Source organism: Typopeltis vanoorti, chromosome 15 (assembly GCF_054136105.1).
Source record: "Typopeltis vanoorti isolate ZY-2024b chromosome 15, IOZ_Tvanoo_1.0, whole genome shotgun sequence".
Lineage (NCBI taxonomy): Eukaryota > Metazoa > Arthropoda > Arachnida > Uropygi > Thelyphonidae > Typopeltis > Typopeltis vanoorti.
Window position 1 is genome coordinate 29,958,492 of NC_143563.1, and position 25,703 is coordinate 29,984,194.

At 36.0% G+C, this 25,703-nt stretch overlaps 1 protein-coding gene across 1 annotated transcript in view; it reads right to left on the reverse strand.

The window, feature by feature from the left end:
* Window positions 1-25,703, reverse strand: part of LOC150098555 (seizure protein 6 homolog) — a 68,224-nt gene that overhangs the window by 25,005 nt on the left and 17,516 nt on the right. Inside the window, exons 2-3 of the mRNA XM_090405271.1 lie at window positions 14,854-15,033; window positions 5,412-5,624 (exon numbers count right to left, since the gene is read on the reverse strand). Of these exons, the coding sequence (XP_090261397.1) occupies window positions 5,412-5,624; window positions 14,854-15,033 (393 nt within the window). The remainder of the gene's footprint in view (window positions 1-5,411; window positions 5,625-14,853; window positions 15,034-25,703) is intronic.

Consider the following 25,703-nt stretch of genomic DNA (forward strand, 5'->3'; position numbering starts at 1 on the left):
CTCGGAAGATATAGATAGGTTGCCAGAGTGAAAGAAAAGACACCAACTTAGTTCAATAAGAAGATCTCAATTATCAGTTTGCCTATCAGTTTGAGCATGCTGAAAACTTTTGCCTCGAAATCACTAATACCACCAATAGACAGCATCCCATAATACTAAATGCTATTTACAGGCCACCAAACCTAAACATGATAAAATTCTTGCGAACTCAATTGCTGGCTTTCACCCCAAGAAATATGCTCAACCAAATACCTAATGATAATTGGCGATATAAACATAAATATTGCAAACGAAAACCAAAACATCACTGTACAATACCTAGACACGCTAGTTATGTATAATCTAATACCAACAATAACATCATGTACTAGAGAAGAAATATTCGGAAATACTGTCACTGCCTGCTGTCTAGATCATATAAACGTCCGAGCACTACCAAACAGTCATAAAGTGCAAAGTAGCAGACCATTACTTCACCGCTCTAAACCTGCACACCAAGACAATATCCATGCAATGTCACACAGAAGAAAAGCGACAGAAAACAATAATAGACGAAGAAATAGTCAACCACGAAATAAGAAAAACAGACTGGGAACACCTGACATCATATTCAGCAGATATGTTATACAACAACATTAAACTCACACTGAAGGAAATATATAAGAAAGCTATAAAGAAAGTCAGAATTCGTTCAAAAACAACGCAAAATCCTTGGATAACACAAAACGTAATCCTAGAAATACACAAAAATGTCGCTTTATGGAGAGAATTAAAGCGATATCCAAATAACACAGCTTTAAAAACTGAATATAAGATAACAAGGAATCATCTTACAACACAAATCGGAAATGCAAAAAGAAGCTACTACACAGACAAATTAACCTCTGCATAAAACAACATAAAACAAACCTGGCATCTGATCAATGAGATGCTAGATTGTGTTCCCAACACCACCGCCTCCGAAACCATAAAACACAGCTTTATGAAAGACACAAAACCTATCCAACAACTAGCAAATGATTTTAACCAATACTTTGCAGACTCCATCCAAGAACTGCACAGAAATATTCCCCCAAAATGTGACCCTCCAGTTGGACCACAATCAAAACAGACATTATGGTTCCCAACCATAAAAGAAGCAGAACTTCTCTCTGCAATACATCAAATCAAACCAAACAAAGGCCCAGGAATCGATGGTATAAGACCTAAAGATATCAAGCAACATGCAACTAGTTTAAGTGCTATCCTACTAAAATTAATAAATAAAATATTTAAAATAGGACAGATACCAAGTATGCTAAAGACCGCCATAATTACATCCATATACAAACATGGAAAAAGAAATTTTATCAGCAATTACAGACCCATAGCAACATTACCAATTATCAATCAAATTATGGAGTGGATCATACTGAAGAAACTCACAGCATACACAGAGACCTTTCATATTATCCCCAAAACACAATATGGTTTTCAGAAAAATAAGGGAACAACATCTCTCTTGGAAGACTTCGCAGACGTAATTGATACTGCCTTAGACAAAAACAAAATTGCCATGGTAGTCTTTATTGATCTAACTAAAGCATTCGATACACTCACACATCAAACCTTGTTAGAAAAGTTGAGGCATGTTGTAATAGACGGGCCTCTTCACAGGTGGTTCACAAACTACCTTCAAAATAGAAAGCATATCACACGTATCGGATCAAACCGAAGCGGAGAGCTACCAGTAACCTGTGGAGTGCCACAGGGAGCTGTACTCTCCCCAACTCTGTTCAACATTTACACGCAAGATATTAATCAGCTACCACTCAAAGGTAAGATATTCCAATACGCAGATGATACAGCAATAATATCCATCCACAATAACACAAGCATAGCCAAACAAATATGCAACATGACATAAATCTGATCATAGACTGGCTCACGAAAAACTCCATACACCTGAACTCAGAAAAGACAAAATTGATGATATTCAGAAATCCACTGACGCGACCAGGTGATAACAAATATATAACTATCCAACATCCACTTTCCAACACAAAAAACACACAGAACAGCAAAACCACCACAATCACTCAGGTTGAAACAATACGATACCTTCGAATTTACCTCGATGCAGATATGAACTGGAATAGCCACATAAACCATCTACACAACAAACTTCGAACAATAAGTGGCAAACTCTACAGGTTAAAAGACATAGTTCCCATACGCCTAAAAATACTAACATACAAAGCACTACGCCAAAATATACTAAGATACGCTATAACAACATATGCTTTCTGTGCACCCTACAAACTAAATAGATTAATGTCGCTACAGTACAAAATGATAAAACTGATCTTTTGGTAACAAAGAGACAATAACGACTTTATATACACTGCAATGTCAGAACACAAAATACTGACAGCAAAACATTTATGTCACTATGCAGCTTTGCTAAAACATTATTTCGATGCCAACTACACGACAGTCAGAAATACATACCGTATAACAAGACATCAGACAACTAATTATATCACATATAAATACAATAATCACTACGGAAAGGCCACGCGAAACTTCTACATCCCAGACATGATAAACAAATTACCTTTTGAATACAGAAACCTTACAAAGTACAATAGCCTGAAAAGAGCTCTAAGGACATACTATGAACAAGAAACACGCACCCAAAATACCATACAAACTTAATGAAACACAATATATTCGTTCAAGCCTTCCAGTTCAGCGACGCATCAATACATTTCAAGTTATTTTGTGTGTGTGTGTGCGTGCGCGTGCGTGTGCGTGCGTGTGTGTGCGCGTGCGAATTTCTCAATCAAAGATTTCGTAGCTTCCCAACACAGCTAAAAACCAATAAATAATAACCAACTGCTGTCATCCTCACATAAGCTTACATATAAGCTTCGAGGATGAAAGCAGAGAAATTAGTTCTCATCCAAGATGTATCATATGTAACCAGGTGCATGTAATGTATGTATCACATGTAAACACACACACACACACACACACACACACACACACACACACACACACACACACACACACACACACACACACACACACACACACACACACACACACACACACACACAGATGGCGTTGTGTGTGTGTATGTAATGTATGTAATAACTGTAACAAAAGTATGCAATATACAGTGATTATATCCACTGATATTGTATATATACAGTGTAAAAAGTGCAAAGAAACATCTGTAATAATCATTATTATGAATATTATAATAATATACGTTGTAAACTGTTATTGTTATTATTATTATTTAAAAAATCTTTATGTACGAGAAAGTATTTGTTATGCATAATTGTCTTCATATAATGTATGTAATTTATCTGAGAAATAATAAAAAAATGTTTAAAAAAAATTAGTAGTAGTAGTAGTAATATTACATGGTACCCCATGGAGTCCAAGGACTCATCGCAGAGGACACTCCACTCCATATAACTCATCATCTGTCTCTACTTAATCAACCATCCACACAGAACAACATTAACCACCAACACACAACGCCATCTATTGTCCACTAAGAGTATCTGTCGTTCACTATTCCTGTCTGTAAATCGTGTAACAGGTGACTGATTTGTCTATATGCAGAAAGAAAAACCTGAGTTTGAGGTAGAAAAAGCCATGCTGCCTCCATATGAGGCCTAAGTTTTGTACACAAGTGCAAACAACAACTATTCATTATCACAAAAATAAAATAAATAAATAAAATTAAATTAAACGTATATAGAGTTAAACAACATTTTACACTTTATAATCTCCAATTATATTTTTTGTTAACATGCAGCACAAAATGCTAAGTACATTCATTTTTCTTTACACTCATGCTTAATAATAATGATAAAAGTAATAATATTAGTAGCAGAAGGTAGTAAGTATAGATTATATACATCTTTCAAAGCTAGTCTTTGGTTTATATGAAGATATTTGAACTGCCTGAATCAAGACACACGATGCACAATTAATAATAATAATAATAATAATAATAATAATAAATGGGATGTAACCAGATGTGTACAATATGTACTCTACTTCCACCACTTTATATATATATATTTTTTGTTGTTGTTGTTGTTTTGTTTTTTTTCATAGATTAAGTTTACGCTAGACAGTGAATGAATTCGCTGATTAACTGCGCTGTTGTTCTCGCGCACAAGGACGTGGTCTCGCGACCGCCATAGCTGAATAGCAGAAGAGTAGCATTTCGGATTTATCCCAGTTTACTGAGAGTGGATTGATGGTCTTCGAGAAACCACGCCAAAGACGGTACACATCAGGAGACTTCAAATTGTTGTTTTGGCTTTACTTGTCGAAGCCAGGATCGAAGCTTTGTGAATTTTCGATATTTGAAGTATATATGAAATGCTTTAGATCAGAATAGCAAACCATCCTTATTCAGAGCAGAACTGATGGTTTCACAAAGATCATTCAGTAGGATGGTGGTTCCTTTCTTTTAATTAAATCCTTATTACGTATTAGATATCACATTGCATTTCTCTACATAAGCTAATATTTTATCATTTGACAAGCCTCTCCATAATTTTGATTCCATAAGCATTTACGTTTTCGTTGAGTTTATGGAAACATTGCTATTATAAGCATGTTAATTATGGGTGTTATCGGATTTTCTTTTCGAACATAATCTCCCTCCCTTGCAATACATTTTCTCCAGTGCACAGAATATCTTTTGGCCGTCATAGTAAAACTCTTGAGGTTATTTTTTCGGAGTTTTCTTACGCCTGTTTTGACCTACTGGTCATTTTCAATATAGTTACCTCGAGATTTGTCTACAGTTTATGAAATAACTGCAAGGCTGATGGAATCAAGCTTCTTTTCCGGCTAACTGGAAGTTTACTCCATAGTTCCACTGACGAGAGTACATTTTGCAATCGTCTTCCTCATTTGAGAAACCTTGCACCACACAAAGCCCAAAACTTCTCCAATATATATTAACAAAATTCTAAATTTTAATCACCAAATAATTCTGGAGTGGAATTCTAACAACCTTCTTAAGTTCTATGATACAAAACTCGATCCTGTTTTATATCACAGAAAACAAAAATAAATTTTCTTCCAGTCTTACTTTTGAGGAAAAAATCCCAATTTCTAGATAAGAATTTGGAACTACTCTAATCTCTCTTGGCATAAAAATGTTACAGATATCACCTCTTCAGCATCCCAAAAGTGCATTTTCTCTTTTGCTTAAAGATATTGTTTAACCTTTGAATAGCTAATGACTCTATAGAAATCACACATCGGACAAACAAATGAATATCATTCTTAATGCGGAGTAGTGCTTCGCATTAAGAGATTGTTAGATGAACAATATATCATAATTATAATATCAATTCCTTCATAATAATAATATGTATACATGTACATACCACAACACGGTCTTCCAAAATCGAGACGAATCAACTGTATCAGAAATGGTTCCAATAAATTGACGTACCACCACGGATTTCTTTCGACTTCTGTCATGGTACATGTTTCGTAATTAAATACCTGACTTGTGCTGCCATCTACTGCCTTTTGGGGAATTCCTTTTCCTGCTACGGATGATTGCATCGATGCCTTTTCAAGAGCAACATTAAGAACTGAAATGTACCAAAACAAAGCATGAGTTATTATTTATATTTTATATGAATATGATCATATATAATGAATTTCCAATCACTTGAATTAAAAATATGAAATGTTTTTGTTTGTTTTTGTTTCAAGGCAACTAATACGATATGCTAGGGTTATGTAAACGCAACGTAGGATTCATTTTAGAGAATTGTTTATCGCTTCTAGTTAATTGATAAGGCTTTGTCAAATTGACTGAAACAAGAATATCTTCTTGTTTCAGTCAATTTCAGGGTACGCAACAACGCTCAACTTTTGACTTCTAATTTAATGATCTTTCTTGGTATTTCCAGTGCAAATTGAATTCGTGCATAATATCAGACACAGAATTTGTACGTGGCGCCATCTGAGATTAGTCAAACAAACTATCTCAGATATAATGCATTTCTCTTTGTTTACGTTCTTTTTATCATTTCTTTCTTTCTTTTATCTATTTTAGAAATAAAACAGTTACTGGGTTTACTTATTTCCAATTTCACAATTCTAACGTCTAATTTCCGTTAGTTGGAAACGCTAATAGGAAATCAACTAGGAATATGTTCATCATTCATTAAAAATATAAACTCCAAAACATTATTACACTAATAGCAGAATTTTTAAGGCATACTGAATGTCAAACACATAGATCCCGATTTTTCAGTCGCTTGAGTTTCATTTAAATTTTTGTTAAGTAGCTTTTTTTCAGTTATAAATAAATAAATCTAAACTATGAACATATGTAAGATAAAAACACGAGATGGCAGCATTTCCCTACTGCATGCAGCAATGCTGCCATCTGGTGTTACTAATCGTAACTAGTATTATAAAGGAATGTATATGGCGTGCAGTCTATTGTCTATATTTCTGAGTTGCTCTGACAACTTCTTTCAGTTGACAAATGTTACCAAAAGACATTCTTTAACAACTAAATTAATAATAATAGTAATAATAATCAGACTGTGTAGCCCTATTCAAATGACGTTTACATACATGGCCACTTATTCATGGAGACCTCTGAAGAAAAAGCCTTAAACTTTGTCCCACATAAATCCACTATCTGTGTACCCTAAGTACATGATCTGTTCTTCATTTAGCCACATGGCCTGGATACGCTCACAATTTCTTAAGACATGTACACAGTCAATACGCCAGGATCCAGTTTACCTTAGAAAACTGGATCCTGGCATGTTAAAAAGCAAACAACGTCTTCCCTTCCTAGACACACGCCAGCCTGATGGATCCCTGGAATTCTCCGTTTACAGAAAACCCACGTACACTAATAGATACTGTCACCAGCCCTCCAAACAATATGGGAATATAAAAATCCTATATAACAAAGCAAAATTAATCAGTTCTGATAACAGTGCCCTAACTACTGAATTTGGACATATTCTCAACACTTTCTTAGCCAATGAATACTATCCCCCCAAATAAACCAAAAAATATATTAAACCCTTTAACCGTAAGCCCCCCTCCCCCTCAGAGCAGAGATTACTGAAAATCTATCACCATTTCATATATCCAGGGCAATTCCAAAAAATTGACAAAAGTCATAAGGAAATACACCCTTACAATCACTTGCATGCCACAGAAAAGTGGCATCCCTTATCCGCTCCACCAAAGACCAGCCACATTCCCTAAACCTACCAGGTTCCTTGCAGTTGCAAACTGTCCTGCTAGTCCAAACAGGCAGGACAACCAATATCAGAATATCTGAAAGCAAGGACTACATCTGGTTCCATCAGTACAACCACTCAGGACTTGCTAACTATGCTTTGGACACCCACCACAGAACACGGAAGAAGGCTACTCTATTACACTGCAGCAAATACAAGTATGAAAGTCTGTTCCTCGAATCTGCCTTAACCCAGAAAAACTTTCCAAACTTCAACAAATTTGGGTGCATGAGACTGCTCCAAATTTAGGAAGAATTAACCCTCGTATCTTTAGCCCAACAGCCAAGATTACTCAATTCAACCCACTAGGGTGCTTTTTAGAATTTTAGGCTGACTTTGGTTGCATTTCCTCTGCTTTTTGTCCAGTATTAGTGCTTGCATGTAGATATCATTTTTTGTGATCCTTGATGATGGCAATGTAACATTGCCGAAATTTAGGAAAGTATTAATCATCATAACTATTATTTTAGAAAAAATTAATAGTTATGATGTTTGCATCATAGCACTAGGTCACCCAAAGAAAGACGGTAGTAAGTTCGATTCTGGTCAACAACTACAGGAATTTTTGGCAAGCCTTTTCTACCAATTTCCAAGTTAGTTAATCCCTGGAATGGTCGAGCAGGGTTTTTTCTCCTTGAAACATTCCATACACTCCAAAAATCGACCTAGGAGTCACATTATTTCCGATAATATACAGTGGTAGGGTTGAGATAACTAGATGGTGGAAGTTGGCTGCCATATTCTCCTCATTGAGTGGCAATTGAAGTCAGTCTTGGGTCAGCTATTGTGTAATTGACTAAGAATATACGCTAGCGTATACCCTTGTACTCAGGAGTCAGGTAAAGTAAAATGATCTTGCATGCTACCTTTGGAGAATAAAAGGCGCTAGCGGATTTTTTTTTATTATTAATAACTTTTTTTTCAATAAAAGAGTACACTACGTTGCTTTGTAAAAGTATTGCTAGTTCCATAATGCTATGGGAAAACAAAGACTATTATAATTCGATTCAGGTCGCGTCTATAAATTTTTCTAGGCTTTTTTCCCCCAATTCCTGATTTAGTCAATCTCATAAAAGGCAAGTAGAATTTTCCATTGTATGGTTTCCGATTACGATATTGTGGGTACTTGTATAATTAGAGAGTGCACAGAAGGTTCACTTATGATGAATTTAACTTTCTGACCTAGAATTTCTGAAGACTTTTTTGCTCTCTCTCGGTTTCTTGCCTGGTGTCTGCAGAGAACCAAACAGTTCGAAACAGCTATCGGGCCAGTCGAACCTAATTTAAGCACTAATAAAAGACAAACATACAGGCTTCCAGAGACTGGGTCTTTTACGTACTGCAAGTCAAGGCAACTTTGATACCTCATACATTCTCATAAGCTCTCTAGTAAATTTCGAAACTTTTAAGTTTCTTTCTGTCTTATTTGGTTATAAAATATGCACGGATCCTTAATATCCTTCATCCCTTTTCTATGCTTTAGTCATGAACTGATGTCTGCAAAACCTTCTAAGAAAACGTTTCTTGTATTAACTTACTTTCATTGATTTATTTATTGATTTGGGGTTTCCCCTCTTTCTCCCCTGTCCCTTTGGGGTGGGTGAGCGGGTTGAGTCCTCCTAATGAGGGATTAGATATATATATTTTATGACTGTAAATCAGTGTGTGTGTTCATGGGCTAGTTTGCCTGTTCTGGGGAAAGAAATATTCGAGTTTGCCAATGAAAAAACCCTCTACCACCGTGCGAAACCGGCTAATTTACCTTTAGTCGAAAGAGACCAGAAAGGTTCCTCAGGTCATAGACTGGAATCGAACCCAGGTCTTTCCCAGTAAAGATGATTCAAGACGCTTTGTTATGACACATCCTGCCCTTCATGGTCTGTGGATTCGGCTAACTGCAAATCCTCTGAAATAAAATATAAAATGAAAAGAAGAAATCCAACCGAACAAATCTATTAAAGGCTATACAAAGCATGCATAGGACCATATTAATACCACCAGTATAACGTTGATCGCGTTGTAAATGCTGAAAAGGAAGGGAGATATTTCTGCTATATATATCCAACCCGGTAGATGTAACGACCTATTAATTGGTGAAAACTGAACTATGCATCACATGAGCTGAAATATGGACAAAGATTCTAATACACGTTCCTAGCAGTTGAGTTTCAACCTTGTAAATGTGATTAGTTTGTTTTATGTGGCAAACAAACTACAAAAAAAAGTAGTTTCCCAGAATCAAAAAGTTCTGTAACGATCAGTTAATACTGCCAACAAGTATGTTGAGCGAGAAGTTCAATTTTAGCAGAAGTTAAAAATATTGTAGAGGAGATTGTATAGTTGGTGCCATCCCTCGATGAGTCTTTGGGCTCCTTGAAGGTGTCACGTAATAATAATAATAAATTGTGTATGTCTACACCTGGTCATTTTGCTTATTTTGGGGGATGAAAAACCCTTCCATCTCAGTAAGAGACCAACTAACAGAACTGTTAAGACGTTTACTCAGATATATGTATGGTAACCACTCATGTGTTTATTACATATTCAGATCTGTACATTAATTTCTTCATCCATTTCCGTAATAGCAACCAGTCTTGCGAGTTTAAGAAAAGGATAAACGTAGTTTATAACGGGTATTCATTCTTTGTCTTGGTTGCGATTGAATATTGAAGCTGTCGTCTTCAAGAAAGTAGTAAAGTCGAATACATATGTTGTATTCAGACAAGCATGTTTAAGGGAAAGCAAAGAGCACAGATTTTTTTCACCCGGTTATATGTGTTAAATGCGGTTAAAAAAGATAAAAAAAATAATAAAAAACCAAAGCTTTATAGAAAAAATTTTGCTCGAGGTTCGTTTATACTGTTGAAAAACAAAAGGAAACCTTCGTTACATACACTGGTTAGAAAGAAGTGAACGGACCTTTCCCCCCGCCTCCCCCATGAGCAAGATGAATCGTGCCATGTAACGAGTCACGTGTTTCCAGCCGGTTTTCTTTGGAGGGCTCTAATGGTCCCAAGTCAATGCAACTGTGATCGAGTGAAATGCCTGTGAAAAGGAAATTGACATAGTTTAAAAGAGACATTGTGATAGGATGCCACGTTGCAGACGTATCTGTTTAAACTGTAGACAAATATGGCCATCCCAGGTCAACAATCAGTGATACCTTACTGGGATGGAAATGCGGGATGGAAATAGGGACCATAGCACCCTATGGTCACGTTCAGTGACCATAGGGTGCTACGAAGGATAATATGTAAAAACAACAATTTGTTGGCCGACACGTTGAATACGGAGTTTCGGGCATCGACTGAAACACGAATCTGCACAAAAACATTTGAGAACAGCGGCTCATAACATGAGTTTCCACGGTAGGACCCCAATATGCAAACCTCACATTTCCTGAACCACAGATTAGCAGCGGTATACCACATTGATGGAACAGGAGATTGATGAGGCCAGGGACTTGGGAGTGTTGGTGGATAGGGAGATGAAGTTTAGGGGGAACATTGCAAAGGTGGCTAAATCAGCTCATCGAATCACTTGGTTGCTGAAAAATACTTTGACGAGCAGAGACAAGCAAGTTATTGTTCCTCTATACAGAGCCTTGATAAGACCTCATCTCGACTACTGTGCCCAGATTTGGTCATCTAGGTTCCTTCTTGATGGGGAGGAGTTGGAGAGGATCCAGAGGCGAGTGACCTCCTATCATCTTGGTCACTCGCCTCTGGATCCTCTCCAACTCTATGGAATGAACCTTATGAGAAGTTGAAGATTTGTGGGTTGCAGAAATTGGTCGCTAGGCGAAGGAGGGGTGATATGATTGAGACATTCAAATTGCTAAAGGGTTTCTATAGGATTAATTCAAAGGATATTTTTGAGATCAGGACTGGTGGTGGAAGAACTAGGGGACATCTATGCAAGCTGGGCAAGAGTGTGGTTAGCAAGGGTGTTAGAGCTGGGTTCTTTACTTTTAGAGTGGTAAGTGAGTGGAATAAGCTGCCAGAATCTGTTGCGGGTGCTATGACAGTGAATGAGTTCACTGCAAGGTATGATAGATACTGTGAGAATGTCAAATAGTTGTGTGGATATGATGTTTAGGGCCTCCCTCGATGAGTCTAAGGACTCCCCGGAGTCGCCCGAAATAATAATAATAATAATAATAATAATAATAATAATAATAATAATAATAATAATAACATGGCATCAGTAGAGCAAAGAGCGAGCACAGTGGGACATGGAAGCTAGGAAAGCTGTGTTACGGAGCGACGAACCCCCAACTATGAAATTCGAAGCCCGTAGTATGATGGTATGGTCCTATGCTTTTCCTGGTTTGGCCTGGGACCTCTGTTTGTGGTGCCACGAAAGCTCTTTCGACAGTGCACCGTGTCCGAAGGCTGCTGCTTTAACTGCGGAGTTTGTGGACATGAACGTTGCCACACTCGACTGGAATTCTCAGAGTCCTGATCTAAACCATATTGAACATCTGTGCGATGAACTGGAGCGTCGGATGAGGTCAAGGGACGTTTGCCCCACAACAGTCCAGGATCTCATTACATGCTTTCAGGAGGAATGGTCCAAAATTCTCATTGATGGCTATCTTATGCTTCTGGAAAGTATGTTCCGTAGGATTTCTGCAGTGGTCGCAGGGAAAGGAGATCCTACATCTTATTAAGGTGGCCATCATGGCTGTTTGTTCCCCACAGTATGGTGTCCTTTGACTTCTTTCCAAGCATATACCATGGACAATAAAGGATCATCTTTCATTCTAATGGATTCACAGTTGAAAGTAAATGATTCAAATGATTATTACGTTTGTCATGCGAAAAGACTGACTTGTCAATAAAAAAAAAAAAAGCAGTTAATATCCGACCTCACTGACGAAGTGGATAGCTTATCTGGTCTGAAAGAAGCAGTTTGTGGATTGCAATCCCTATGCTTCGAATTCGGATGGTAACTAAGATTAATTTATAAAGTAAAGCATTCATTTGTAAAGTAAGCTCAAAACGATGCTGAACCTGAGGAGCAAAAAGTGGAACAAGAAAGTGATTAGATGGGTCAAAATAAAATAAAATCGAATTTTGGTAATGTAGATGAATAGCATTTCTATGTTCCTAGATTTGTAACGGTTAGTGGATTCTTGTAATACTGAATACTCTCGAACACAGTCGCTTTGTGATTTAAATGTGACTTGAGTTAATTTATTAAGTTTATTGTTAAAATAAAATAAGAATAAAGAATAAAGAAACTAAGGTAGCCGAAAAACTGAGGGAGGGACACCAACATTAACAACATAACGTCCATTTCTAGTTAAATAAACAAATAAATATAATTAGTAAAAAATTGAAATTAATTATATTAATAAAATTTAAAAGGTTAAAGAAAACGTGTTTCTTAATTGCCTCCTTCAAAATCATAACTATACCCCTAAAACTGAGGTCTTAATTCGTCTCTGTAATGAAAGAGAACTTCAAAATGTATTTTATAGCATGTAGAATTACTGACGTCATCCTAACACATCCACTAGGAGCGCCACTATTTACGATGTGGCAGTAAAATGTTGACTCAAACTGCAACACTCAGCAGATTCTGCCATTACTTTTTCAAAGGGGTTTTAAAAAAGAGGTCTCATAAAAATCTTTATGGGTTCTTATTGATAGGTTGGATTACAGCAAAAGCAGCTAAGCCTAAATGATCAGTATATTCTGTGTATACTGATTGGATCGAGTCAAAATGATATCGCGAGTATAAAGCTGGATTTGTAATGATAACAATGGAATATTACATACAGACTGAATGAATTGCCTGTCATTGGTTGACAAGAAGTTTGAATGCTTTTTATTCTTCTTTTGTCAGAAAATTCCCTCTGTCTCCGTAATTACCCAACAAACAAAAGTACGCTATTATAATAGAGCACTTATTACTATTAATTTATGTAGAAAAGGAAGTAAAGTAGCATTTGGTTAATGCAGTTTTATTCCATCTAAAGCAATTCCATAAACGGTGGGTTGCCAACAGGACACTTTCTTTAATTGTGAAATAGGCGGAAGGACGCGCTCAGACACTCGGCTTTTCTTATCATAATGATGTTGCCTGACCTTGACCTAATCTTTCTGTCATGCGTCATATCAGATCACTTCCGCCTCTTCTCTAAAGAGGCGAACTAAAGCGAAGCATGTGAACGAGTCAACGAACTGAAATCCTGGAGACAACAGCAGTCCGATGGGTCGACTGCTTCATACTAAGCCTACCTCATTGGTTTCGACCATCTCGAAGAATGTTATGGCATTGCGGTAATACATGATTGGCCCCATCTTACGAAAAACCTCTCGATATATAGGTCTATTGATCTAAGTAACCAATATAAGAGGTAGAAAGCTTCCGTAGGTCAGTTAGTAATTATGGTGTCTTTCACCTCGGCGATGTGACGACCCTTTCTAAGGACCTTTATCTAAATGAAATTAGTCTGTCTCATAAGAATTAACATCAAGAAACTAACAAATCCAATAAAAGTGCTCAACAGTAAATTAAAAGCTTTGGAAGGGAAAAAAAAATTTTTTTTTTGATCTACCACTCTGTGCATAAGCATACAACCGTATGAAGGTTGTCCCATAATAATAATAATAATAATAATAATAATAATAATAATCAGGGGCGGTTCGTGCATGGCACTGCGGAACTGCAGCACCCCCAATTTTTCTCGATATATAAATATATTTATTCATTTATTTATATTTGCTTGTAATATTTAATTTTATCATCAACAATCTTATACAATTCTCTTATTTTGTACAAAAAAATAATAATAATAATAATAAAAATCCATCTTGTAGCACTTAGGAGAGCGAAAGATGCTAGCAGCACTGTGTTTACCGCAAACTATATTGCCACGCACGCAAGCATATGCACGTCATAGTGAGATGCGAGCTATTAGCGCAATGCGGCACTGTCCGTCGAGCAGTTCCATTGTTGTTTATATGCAGTTTGCGCCAGTAGTAGAGTGTTCGTAGTGCTTATCGTGTTTACTCCGTCTCTTTAAATATTTGGACATTACAATTAAAGGATTTAATTGTAATGTCGAAATACGACATACTTTTTTGTTTTTTTGTTTATAGTACGTACTTAAAAGACTCGAACTCTGCCCAGGAGCTGACGTGTTCATCTCTTTTAGCATTTCAAGTAGTTTCTTTGGATAATCGAGTTTTTATGTAATAATTAATGCATTAGCAGGTTCATCTTCTTTTACGAAGGCTTTATATGAATTTATTTATCATAAGTTCAATTTTTTTTTTTTAAGTTTCTTGTGCAGAAGACAGTGGCTCTTTAGTCCATACGCCTTTTCACATTCCAGACGCCGGGAAACAAAATTACCAAAAATGCTATGATGATTATTTGAAAGATAAATTACAATTTTTAAGCACCCAAGGACACGCCTAACTAGAACAACGAACAGGAGAGGTTATCACAATATAAACAGCTCCATCAATGTTCTCTGACAAATAACCTCCCAGTTCGTGAACCGAATGACAGACAGAGAACAACTTACCACACACGGGGGTTCCTAAAGGAATCCACGTTCCATTTTCGAAGCAGAGGCGTCGTGCGGGTCCCAGCAGCTGGAAACCAGGCTCGCAGGTGTATGTGCATATCGTCCCGGAAGTTATGACCTCTGTAGAGAAGGTGACTGTTGAATGCGCAGGAGAACCAGGGTAGCCACAGGCACGAGCTGAAACACGAATAAGTGGTGAATTAGGAAATATTTCAAATGAATATCTATGGAGTACGTCTGCTAATAGCTTGTGTTTTAATGCCAGCTTGTGTAGGAAACAGAGGATGAAGTGAAGAAGTATAAAAATAAAAAATAAAAATATAAATTTTTTTTTCGTTCCATTTTTATAACTAGTGTGCAGACTATCAAAAAATTTGAGACTGTGGTGTCAAGTCAATCAAGCGAAGAACAAAACATTCCCCAAATTTGCATCGAATTTTTGACAATTGACATTAATGGCTTTAGGGATGAATCAAGATGCTTTTCATATTCCCCACTATCTGTTAGGGCTACAGTGTAGGAAAAATTTTATGAGCAGTTTGCTCGCCCTGAATGGGTATGGAGATTATGAATTCGCTACAGGCAATTAAAATGACTTTTGTTCTTTTAAGTATGAATAAATCTGCTGCATCGTAGGATACAGCTTTCTGAACCAGATCATTGGGGTGTATGGACGCTTTTAGGAAAAACTTTGTTGTTAAAGACAGTAGGAAAGATAAGATATAAGGAATATTTGTATCTCGATGAAGCTGGTTATCTCTGACGAACCATGGAGCTTTTAGAATCACTTGTTTTGTACACGTTGCAGTTTGATAATATTTGTAGTGGAGGTATGGGTGCAGGCTGGAGAAGCATAAGTGACTGTGGGACGAATCGTCAGCTGGTATAAAAGCAATTTAATTCTGATGTTTAGCTTGCTGTTCCTCTTAATTAGGGGGTAGATCTGGGCGATGGCTTTAGATGCCTTTGACACGTAGTTTTGATGTGCTGGTTAAAAGTTAATCTTTGTCAGCACGACACTAAAGTATTTTGTTTCTGTCTGCCAGGGAATTTTAGTATTGAATAGTAAGACGTCTCCTGCAGGAGATATCGATCTTTTCGTGAAGAGAACGGCTGAGCCTTTTTTGGGGGATTCACTTGTAGTCTCCATTTGGAGAACCATTTCTCTAACTTTAGAAGGTTTTCTTGAAGCTTTTTTAGTTACATGGTGTGGCCAAAGAGATCTGGCTAATAATGCTGTATGATCTGCGTAAAGGGCCCTGATGAACGACATTGGGTTGTGCGGAATGTCTGACATGTATATAGAGAACAGTAATGGAGCCAGTAAAAATCCTTGCGGAACTCCGGTCAAGATATGGCGCTGGGCTGAGACTGTACCATTTATCTTGATTTGCATGCTTCTATTCTGTAGATATGATCTAATTAGGCGTACCGTTTTCAATGAGATACCAGCTGAGATAAGTTTGTGTAGCAATCCAAAGTACCAAATTTTATCAAATGCTTTGGATAAATCAAGAAAAATAGCTCCAGTGTATTGATGCCAATTGTAGCTGGGTGATATATTCAAGTATTCCGAGAATTTGTTGAGTAGTAGTATTATGATATTGACGAAAACCAAATTGTTCTTTTGGAAGGATGTTTAGTTCATTTACTGAAGCTTGAAGTGGTGAAAGGATGAGTTTCTCTGCAATTTCACTCAAGTTGGAGATGAGACTGATGGGACGATAATTTTGAGGCTGGTGTAGGTCTTTGCCTAGCTTATGTATTGGGATTACATCAACCAGTTTCGAAATGGGGGATAAATAGTGAAACTTTAAGATATGATTATGGTCAGGTGCACTACAGCTGTTGTACTAAGAAAGCCGTATCATGTAACACGCGGACCCCGCATTGAGCTGAATAAACGCGCAGAGGAAGAAGATTCATTTTTAGCTTTTATACTTACTAAATTGAATTTATTATTAAATGCGTGCTAATATCTCTAAGCCTTTTTCCCACCAGCCAGTGTTCTGTGGATGTGGTCACAATTTACTTGTAATTAGGATGTATCGGGAATTTCCGGGATGAAACTTGAGGATTTTTTCTACTCTTTCTTGTCTCTTGAGTCCCGCAAAAAAACATTCGAGACTTGAGCCCGTTGATAAATTTAAATTTACAAATCTAAAACAGAAAAAGCTTCTGTTAAAACGTTTAATTTTCTTCACCAAAAAAGCTCTGGAATGACTTTTAATGGGATTATATTGATCAAGTGCACATAATAAACTAGTTATACCAACTAGTTTCACCAACTAAAGCTGTTGGCATCTTCAGGGTACATAAGGCACTAAAAAGTAAAAAACTGTTACAAACTATAATCAACCGATTCCAAATATATTAAACAAAGAACAGAGCGCATACAATACATGCATAGAGCGTGCATGATCTCACTTGTTATTTAGGAACGTTCTATAGTTGGCACTGTAATTCAGTTCTGGTGAGTTGAGAGATCTAAGAAGGATCTTCCAGATCACGGGCAAGATTAGTCCTTGGTTCCTGTTAAGGTTTTGTATACAGCGGACAACTGCTGTAGCCTCTTTAAAAATTCGAAAGCGGAAGTCCTCCTCCATGTAAGGAATTGTGCTTCTATCCCACTCTATGGTATGGTTCGTTCTTGAGAAATGAAAAGCTAACCCCGATTTTTCTTCTCTGTTATTATTGACGTCACTTATGTGTTCTTTTTGCCTAATTTCAAGACTCTTTGAAGTTTGGCCGATGAAATTCAAGCCGCACGAGGAGGGTATGTTATAAACTTCAGCATAATTGAAGAAAGGATGGTTATCTTTTGGAGATCTTAAGAATTGTCTAATCGTTTCTGTGGGTTTAAAGGCCACCACTCTTATTTTGTGGGGGTCTAAGGAATCTTGCAATCTTATTGGAAACTGTCCTTAAGTATGGAATGACGATGGTAGAGACGTATATCACCTCGTTGTCTTTGTCGGGGTTCAGAAAAATTAGGCAAAAAGAACACATAGGTGACGTCAATAATAACAGAGAAGAAAAATCGGTGTTAGCTTTTCAGGAGGAGGACTTCCGCTCCCGAATTTTTAGAGGCCACAGCAGTTGTCCGCTGTATACAAAATCTTATTTTATGTTGATCTGTGTTTCGCTTAAATATAATATAATAATATTATTATCGAACTGTAAATCAAATCCAAAGAAACAGCCACAAATAGATATTTTTGTTACACTTAGCACCTTCGAATCGATTCGTTCCGAAAATGACTCCTGTTTGCAGGCGGTTTGATAGTTTAATGAAAATTAAAAAAAAAAAAAAAAAAAGAAAGGAAAGGAAAATACTGAACTTCCAAGTATCAAAAATTTTAATCTCAGAAAAGTCAATTTTAAACTTTTTTTTTATAAGAAAATTAAGAGAGTTAGAACTGGATTGGCCCGAAGATAGAATCTCAATTCGAATTGCCAATAGTTCCTTTATACGCGAAATAATTTCAACGCAGAATTATGGATTAACAAAGATCCAGTGAGATATCTTAGGAACTTTATATATACCACAATTTGGAATCATTTTGAAAATAAATAAATAAATAAAAAACATATTGTGGTTATAACGACAAATAAAGCGAGAATGCAAAAATTTGGAAGTGAAAATTCATGTAAAAATTTACTCTATCTTAATCATACTATTCATTTAGCAGTTGTTGGCCCACTTTTCAAAAATACATAATAAGTAATAAATATATTTAAAAAATAATTTTCATGCATGGAAAATGCATAGTCCACAGGAAATTCTCGTATATTAGAAAAACACGTATCTCGAATCCTGGGAACAGAAAATGAGCCGAGGCTTAAAAACCTTACTGGACAAGATTCGACCTCAGATGAGAGAATCCTTACACTTCTGCGCATGGCAAAAGAAAGTGAATCCATTCCGATAATGGGGTCATAAAATTCGTGGGATGAGTTTTTGTTATTATACATCGGAAAATTAACTTTTCTTTGATGAATAGTCTAGTTTTTAAAGTGGTAACTATTTTGCTTGTATAACAGTTGGAAAATGTTACGTATAAAGCACGTGATTTGTGGTGTTGGCGACCAATTTATACATCGTCTTATTCTTTTCTCCCCTTCAACATGAAGTGACTTGGCACTCTGCCAGCTAAGGTTCTCTCAACTGCGGACAGACTATAGATTTCTCTACTTGAAATTTTTCTCATTGCAATACTTTATCTTTGAACAAGTAAGTAATCACAAATCCATCTGACCTTTGATATCGTCATATACATCTATGGAATGTCAACAATTAGACCAAAGAGGACTTCGACCAAATCAATAGGATTTTGAATTTCCAATCTGCGACGCAGATTTTCATTTCCATTGTGTGTTGGTATCACGTAAGTATGTTAGGATTAGAGATGAGTCATGAAAGCATTAGATTTTAATTGAGTTGTACAAAGTAATGAATGCAAGGAGGATATGATTACAGGAAGCACACCATTATTCCTACACACAGAGTTTGGAGTACTTGAAACCTGGCGCATCCATCACAGAGAAAGCTAATCAAGGGTGTAGTGATGGGATAGGCGTAAGGAAAAGCCTTGTGGATGGACAAAAAAATGAGGCAGAATAACTGGATCCTGAGAATATATGATAGGGAACACGAGTGCGGGATATTTGCCCATTAGGAGGGGGGAGCCTTCTGTGTGGATAATCTCCATCTGAGGGATCCGGTTGAATAATCGGAATTTTTTTTCTCCCTTTAGGTTTCCCATAGTGAGAGGTTATTAACATAAACTTATTGGGAGCGAGCTGAAGATACAGAGCACTGTCCAGGAAATGTGAAATTCCCCTTTGGTTGAAAAGGGACTCCCATTGAAATCTGATAGCGTTTCCTGCAAGACCATAAAAAATAACAGGAGGAGACACAGTTAACATACAGAGAATATATTTCATTTATATCGTCATGTATCAATAGAGTATACTTGAAATTTTCACATTTGTACAATGACGAACAGTAGATAATTATACTCGAGTCGTTCTAATAAACAATATTTAATACTAAATCCAGATTATTCCAAAATAGATTCGTTTACTAATATTGTATTCTTAATTTAAAAATCAAGAAGAAACGCTGCCTTACATTAGTCTCAGATACTGACGATTTTAAACTTGTAAGAACACGTATTATCAGATGTATACCTTACAAGGATTTCTATACACATCTAGTTAATCCTTTATTTTTTAACTTTGGGAATTTTCTTCGTGGAATGCGAATATAAAATGTAGGAAACGATAAATAAATGTAAACAAATTTATCACGCTGACACACTTGCAACATGTTACCACATACTTTTTTTTTTCTCATTTAGAATTCCTTTCTAAATTTAAATGAAATAGCGAAAGATTATGGTATGATAATATCAACATAAAAATCAAACACGATGGCCTTTAAAAAGACAAGATCCAGTAAGAACTAAAATCGTAATAGATAACAAGATCTTAGAACAGGTGAATTCATTTAACTACCTAGGATGTATGATCACATATGAAAATGAAAAAGATATAAACGTAAAAATTGCAAAATATTTCAAAATAACAGGTGTAATTAATTCTACATTTAAACCAAACCTAGTTCAAAAACAAACCAGGCTAAAAGTATACAATACATTAGCCCTACCAGTCTTATTGTATGGAAGTGAAATCTGGACAATAAAACAAAAAGACAAATAAAGATCAATAACGTCAATTCAATGTTTATCATGCTATTAAAAATATTGCTGTAGTTTGGGATGAAGTAACCCCTATCAATGTATAAGTGACAATAAGGAAAAAGACATTAAAAAGGTTTGTGCACCATTTTGGAAGTGTGAAAAAAAAAATGAAAAGCTTTGTAAATTGAGTGAAGAAATAGTTGGCCTAGCAAACAATCGGAATCTCGAAGTGAATGATGACGACATAGTTCAACTCATAGAAGGTGCCCCTGAAGAGATGACTAACGAAGAATTGGTCGAACTGGAGGAACACGTGTTGCAGAAAAGGAAGAACCAGAAAAGGAAGAGATAAAAGAGAACCAGGAAGAAGTAGTTAAACAATTTACAGTGAAGGGTCTTGCAAAAATGTTCTCTGAGGTTAGCGATGCTCTCAAAATGGTTGAAGACATGGATCCCAATGTTGAACGCTATAGAAAGGAAAGTACACGATGCGTTTGCTTGTTATAAACAAATTTATGATGAAAAGAAGAAGAGGAATAATCAAAGCACACTGGGCATTTTCATCAAAAAAAAAAAAAAGATGGTTACACCAGAAGAGCTGCAGCCTGCTCCTTCACATAGGGAAGGTAATGAAGATGGAGAAAGATTTGAGTGATTATTCTCCTGTTTTATAGTGACAGTAATGCAAAAAAGATTTTGCTAATTATTCTAATTAAAAATTAATTAAATTTTTAATTAGATTAGTTCGTATATCCGAAAAAGAAAAAAAAAATTCTTAAACTGACTCATTTTCAAAATATTGTTGACTGAGGAATGCAAGATTTAGAATAATTAAAAATAATAATAATAATAAATAATAACGCAGTTGACTTCGGATGTGAAAATTTGCCCTGTCTTAATCATTTCATTCATCAATATTGATGCATTTTATAAAATAAATAAATAAATAATACATAACAGATATACTTAAAAATCAATGAGCGAAATTGTATATTTCCAGACTCGAAAAAAAAAATAATAATAATAAATAAAAAATATCCCGAGTTCCGGGAACAGAAAAATAGCCGAGACTCGGAAACTCTGCTTGTAATGAATCACTGGTAATTGCGTGTGGGAAGGCCTGTACATTAGTTACAACCTGAAACTACCCTCCAATTAAACGCTAGCAAAATAGGCTTATTCGTAAGTAATTCATCATGATAGCCATCATATCATCTTCCACTATGTTTGATCTCAAATGTATGCATGGAAGTTGATAATAGCTGAATATTTACAACATTGAGGGTTTACATTCGTACGAAGTATGTTAGGCCTAGCTCTTTTTTTTTTTTTTTTTTTTTTAGGAGTGGTAATGGAGCGAATGGGGACTTGTATTTTTCTAATACGAACATTGTCTTTAAAATTAGTCATGGTACACCTAAGAATTTACCAGGACGAATCTTTAAGAGCTTCACATGTCAATGAGCCGGAAGATGTGTCTGTCTTCGGTCAGAATCTTGTCCAACTGATGACGTAACTCTACTATTCACATGATAAGCTTCAAAGAATTTTTATTCATTTTCACGTTAAAAATTTGCTTCCTGGTCGGAATTCACAAAACTATTTTACAATGAGAGTGAGACACTTTTCTTTCCTTAGATATATACAGAACAAGTGACCCCAAAACCTTCGTTCAGGATTTGTAGCATGAGCACATAGTCGTCTTTATGCATCACAGCACAATAAATGATCAGGTTCATGGACTCTAAATGTTCTTGATGAATACGTGAAACTAAAGAAAGAAAGAAAAATCAGGTGCGTTAGTTCCGCTTCGTTACGTTATCTGCTACCAGACTTAAGATATTATAATAAAGGAAATGAAATAAAAACGCAGACGACAGGTTAAAATCCAGATGATTTCGACTTCATTTGCTGTTTTGCTTGTTTCCATGACAACACAACATGTCAGATTTCACAACAAATTGAAATACAGATACAGACGACAATTTAAAATCTAGCAAATTACTTCCTTTTGCTGTTTGGCTTGTTACTATGGTAACACAATATCATGTCAAATTTCACAACAAATTGTGACAGCCATTAGTCTTATTTTAATGTATATATTTAAAGGGATAAATTGATAAGCTGTTCTAGTTTCCTTCATTCAGCGCACACGCGCTCCTACGTCACAGGTAAACAACCAGTGCGTGTTGTATTCGCCCTCTTAGACAGATGACAAAGTCACGCCAGCAGGTGGCCACACCAAGAAGGAACCTACACCTAGTAAAACAGTATAAATTAACCTCGATAGCTCGTTTGACAACTGAAGCCGGGTTTTTTTTTTTCTTCGCAAACCTTTTTCACGACGGCAGATAAATTATACCACATCCTGTCACGCGCAAATTTGAAATAGTAGTAACATTACTGTACAGAGAAAGTAGTTCGAACTAAATAGAAAATTTGGCCTTGCAAGAAGTTCGTGTGTTTTCTCCTCAAGGGAAAAAAAAAAAAATATATATATATATATATATATATAAAACGTGACTCATGCTTGATGACATTGCCATCTGTTGGTGGATCTGAAAATATAATGAAGTTTGACATGCTTTCCTTCTCAATTTGCATACGAACCATCTGGTAAAAAAATTCATGTTCAGTAACGAATGACTTCGTATGAGAAAAACAACAACAAACTAGTGTAAAAAAATCTACATTTTTTCTTAATTTGTATTATTTGCCTTCTGCATCTAGAATACGCTGTGGCCTTTAATAAATGCAGGTATGTAGCTTTTTAGGTTAGAGATGTTCACACACTAATCCAGTAGCGAAAAACTACCACATCCAACTTACTGAAAAGCGAAGTTCCCAGTTTGATCTTCAGAGCGTTAAGCTAATTATTTTAAATTACTTCGAAATTATTTAAATTACTTTAAATGACAACGATCAGACTTGTGTCATGTCTGTAAATTGCATGTGTTCTTCGGTTGGTTTGTCTTTTTAGTAGGATAAAAATAAAAAAAATTCCGGGAGAGGAAAAACCTTGCCACCTTCATATATGACTAACTAACTGATGTTTAGTTCCGAAAACCTTATGAACGTTGTTGGCTTTCGGGATTCGAATCCAGGTCTTTCCAATTGGATTATCTAAATCTTAGTTCTATAAAAATGTATTCTGTAGTGTCAGGTACGCATTTTATTGTCCACGTTTGCACAACCATAATGAATTTTCTTCTCCCAGTCTACATTATAATGAATTTTACAATGACCATACCGAACTTTTTGTATAGAAGAGGATACAAATATCAATTTACGAAGAAGCAAGATATATATCATCATTACCAGTTGCAAAACGAACCCCCCCAAAAAAGGCTCTTGATTCAGTTAATGTGATAATGGCATGAAAGAAATACTAATAAATAATCTTTCATCTGGAAGAAGGAATTACTCTTGGAGACTACACTTGAAGAAAACTGTTACATGAATCTGTATAAAAGTGAAGATAGAAAGAAAACTCCAGGAAAAAAATGGATTATGACAATATCTCTGATATACCTCCATTAGAAATCTTTGAAATTGAAAAAGCAAAGCTGCTGGAGAGGATGGTTTAATAAGAGATGATTAAATTTAGTAGATGGGAATATTCTTAAAGAGAATGCATCAAAAACGGAAAAACACGCCCCAAATATGGAATAATGAAAACATTATTTTACTGCATAAAAAAGGAAGTAAATTAAAACTAGATAAACGACAGACGTGTTCGTTTGTTTTCCTACATTTATAAGCTTTTTCACTAGAATTATAACCAAGAGATTAGAAACAAGACTTGATTCAATACAACGTTCTGAACAAGCTGGTTTCCGAAGACACATCGCAAGACTCAAGGACAATAGATGGAAAATGGTTTTACTGGAATGGCAGCCCTGTGAAGTTAAAAGATCAACTGGAAGACCTGAAAGAAGGTCTAAGAAAAACAGTTGAAACTCTCTGGCACCAAGAAGCTCAGGATAGAAACAGATGGAGAGAATCTCCTGATGCTAGACCATCATTCTCCTTATGGTAGGCTTGAAATGACCTGAAAAAGTTCCACGTTTAGCCTCTACAGTAGGGTTTTCGGATTATGTAAAAATGATTAAAAATACAAAGAAATATAAAATCCTAAGTCCATCAATTTTGATGTACTGTACTATAGGTTTACAATCTTTCGTGGGTCAGAATTACATTAAAAAAAATATTTTTGTAGGAACGTTTGTGAACAGTTACACTTCTTGCTGGCTTCCAGCCAACAGAAAATTGTTATTTAGTGAAAACACTATTATTATCATTTTTACGAAATCATAATTTTCAGTTGGCTGGAAGCCAGCAACAAATGCAACTGAAAGTACCATGAAATCCATTGTCAAATCACTTTTGACCAAAAGCCCATTTGATCTCTAAATAATACGACAAAAGTTCGTAATTAATCTATTCGCTTTGTTTTATTATTTTTAATAGTATTAAAAAGTGGCTTCTTATATGTTACATTGCCAATGAACTTAAATTTTAAAAATACACTTGGAAATGTTTATAAGAACTTAGATTGTCATTATTTAAAACTGTGTTAGTATCCTAACCTTGTTTGGATACTAACACATTACTGGTTATGTTAAAGGTTGGTGGGAAATACTTTGAAGAAGTTAAATATGCATTTGATATACACTGCTTTGGAAAGAAGTCAACGGGCACCATAGTGTGAGGAACAAACAGCCATAGGGCCAACCTTAAGAAGATATTGGACCTCTTTTCGCTGCGATGACTGTCGAAATCCTACATGGAATACTTTCCACAAGTGTACGATAGCGATTTTGAACCATTCCTCCTGAAGGCATGTAATGAGGTCCTGGACTGTTGTGGTACGGACGTCCCTTGACTTCACTCAACACTCCAGTTCATCTCACATATGTTCAATAGTGTTGAGTTGAGTTGGGGCAGTTCCAGCAGCAGCCTTACGAATTGGTGCATTGTCTTGCTGAAAGAGACAATGACCAGTTCCGTAGAAATGCTACAAAGTGGGAAGCATTGAATTGTCCAGAATGTTCAGATACCTCTCTGAGTTCACTGTTCGTGGCACCACAAATAGACGTCCGAGGCGAAACCAAGAAAAACAGGACCATACCACCACACTAC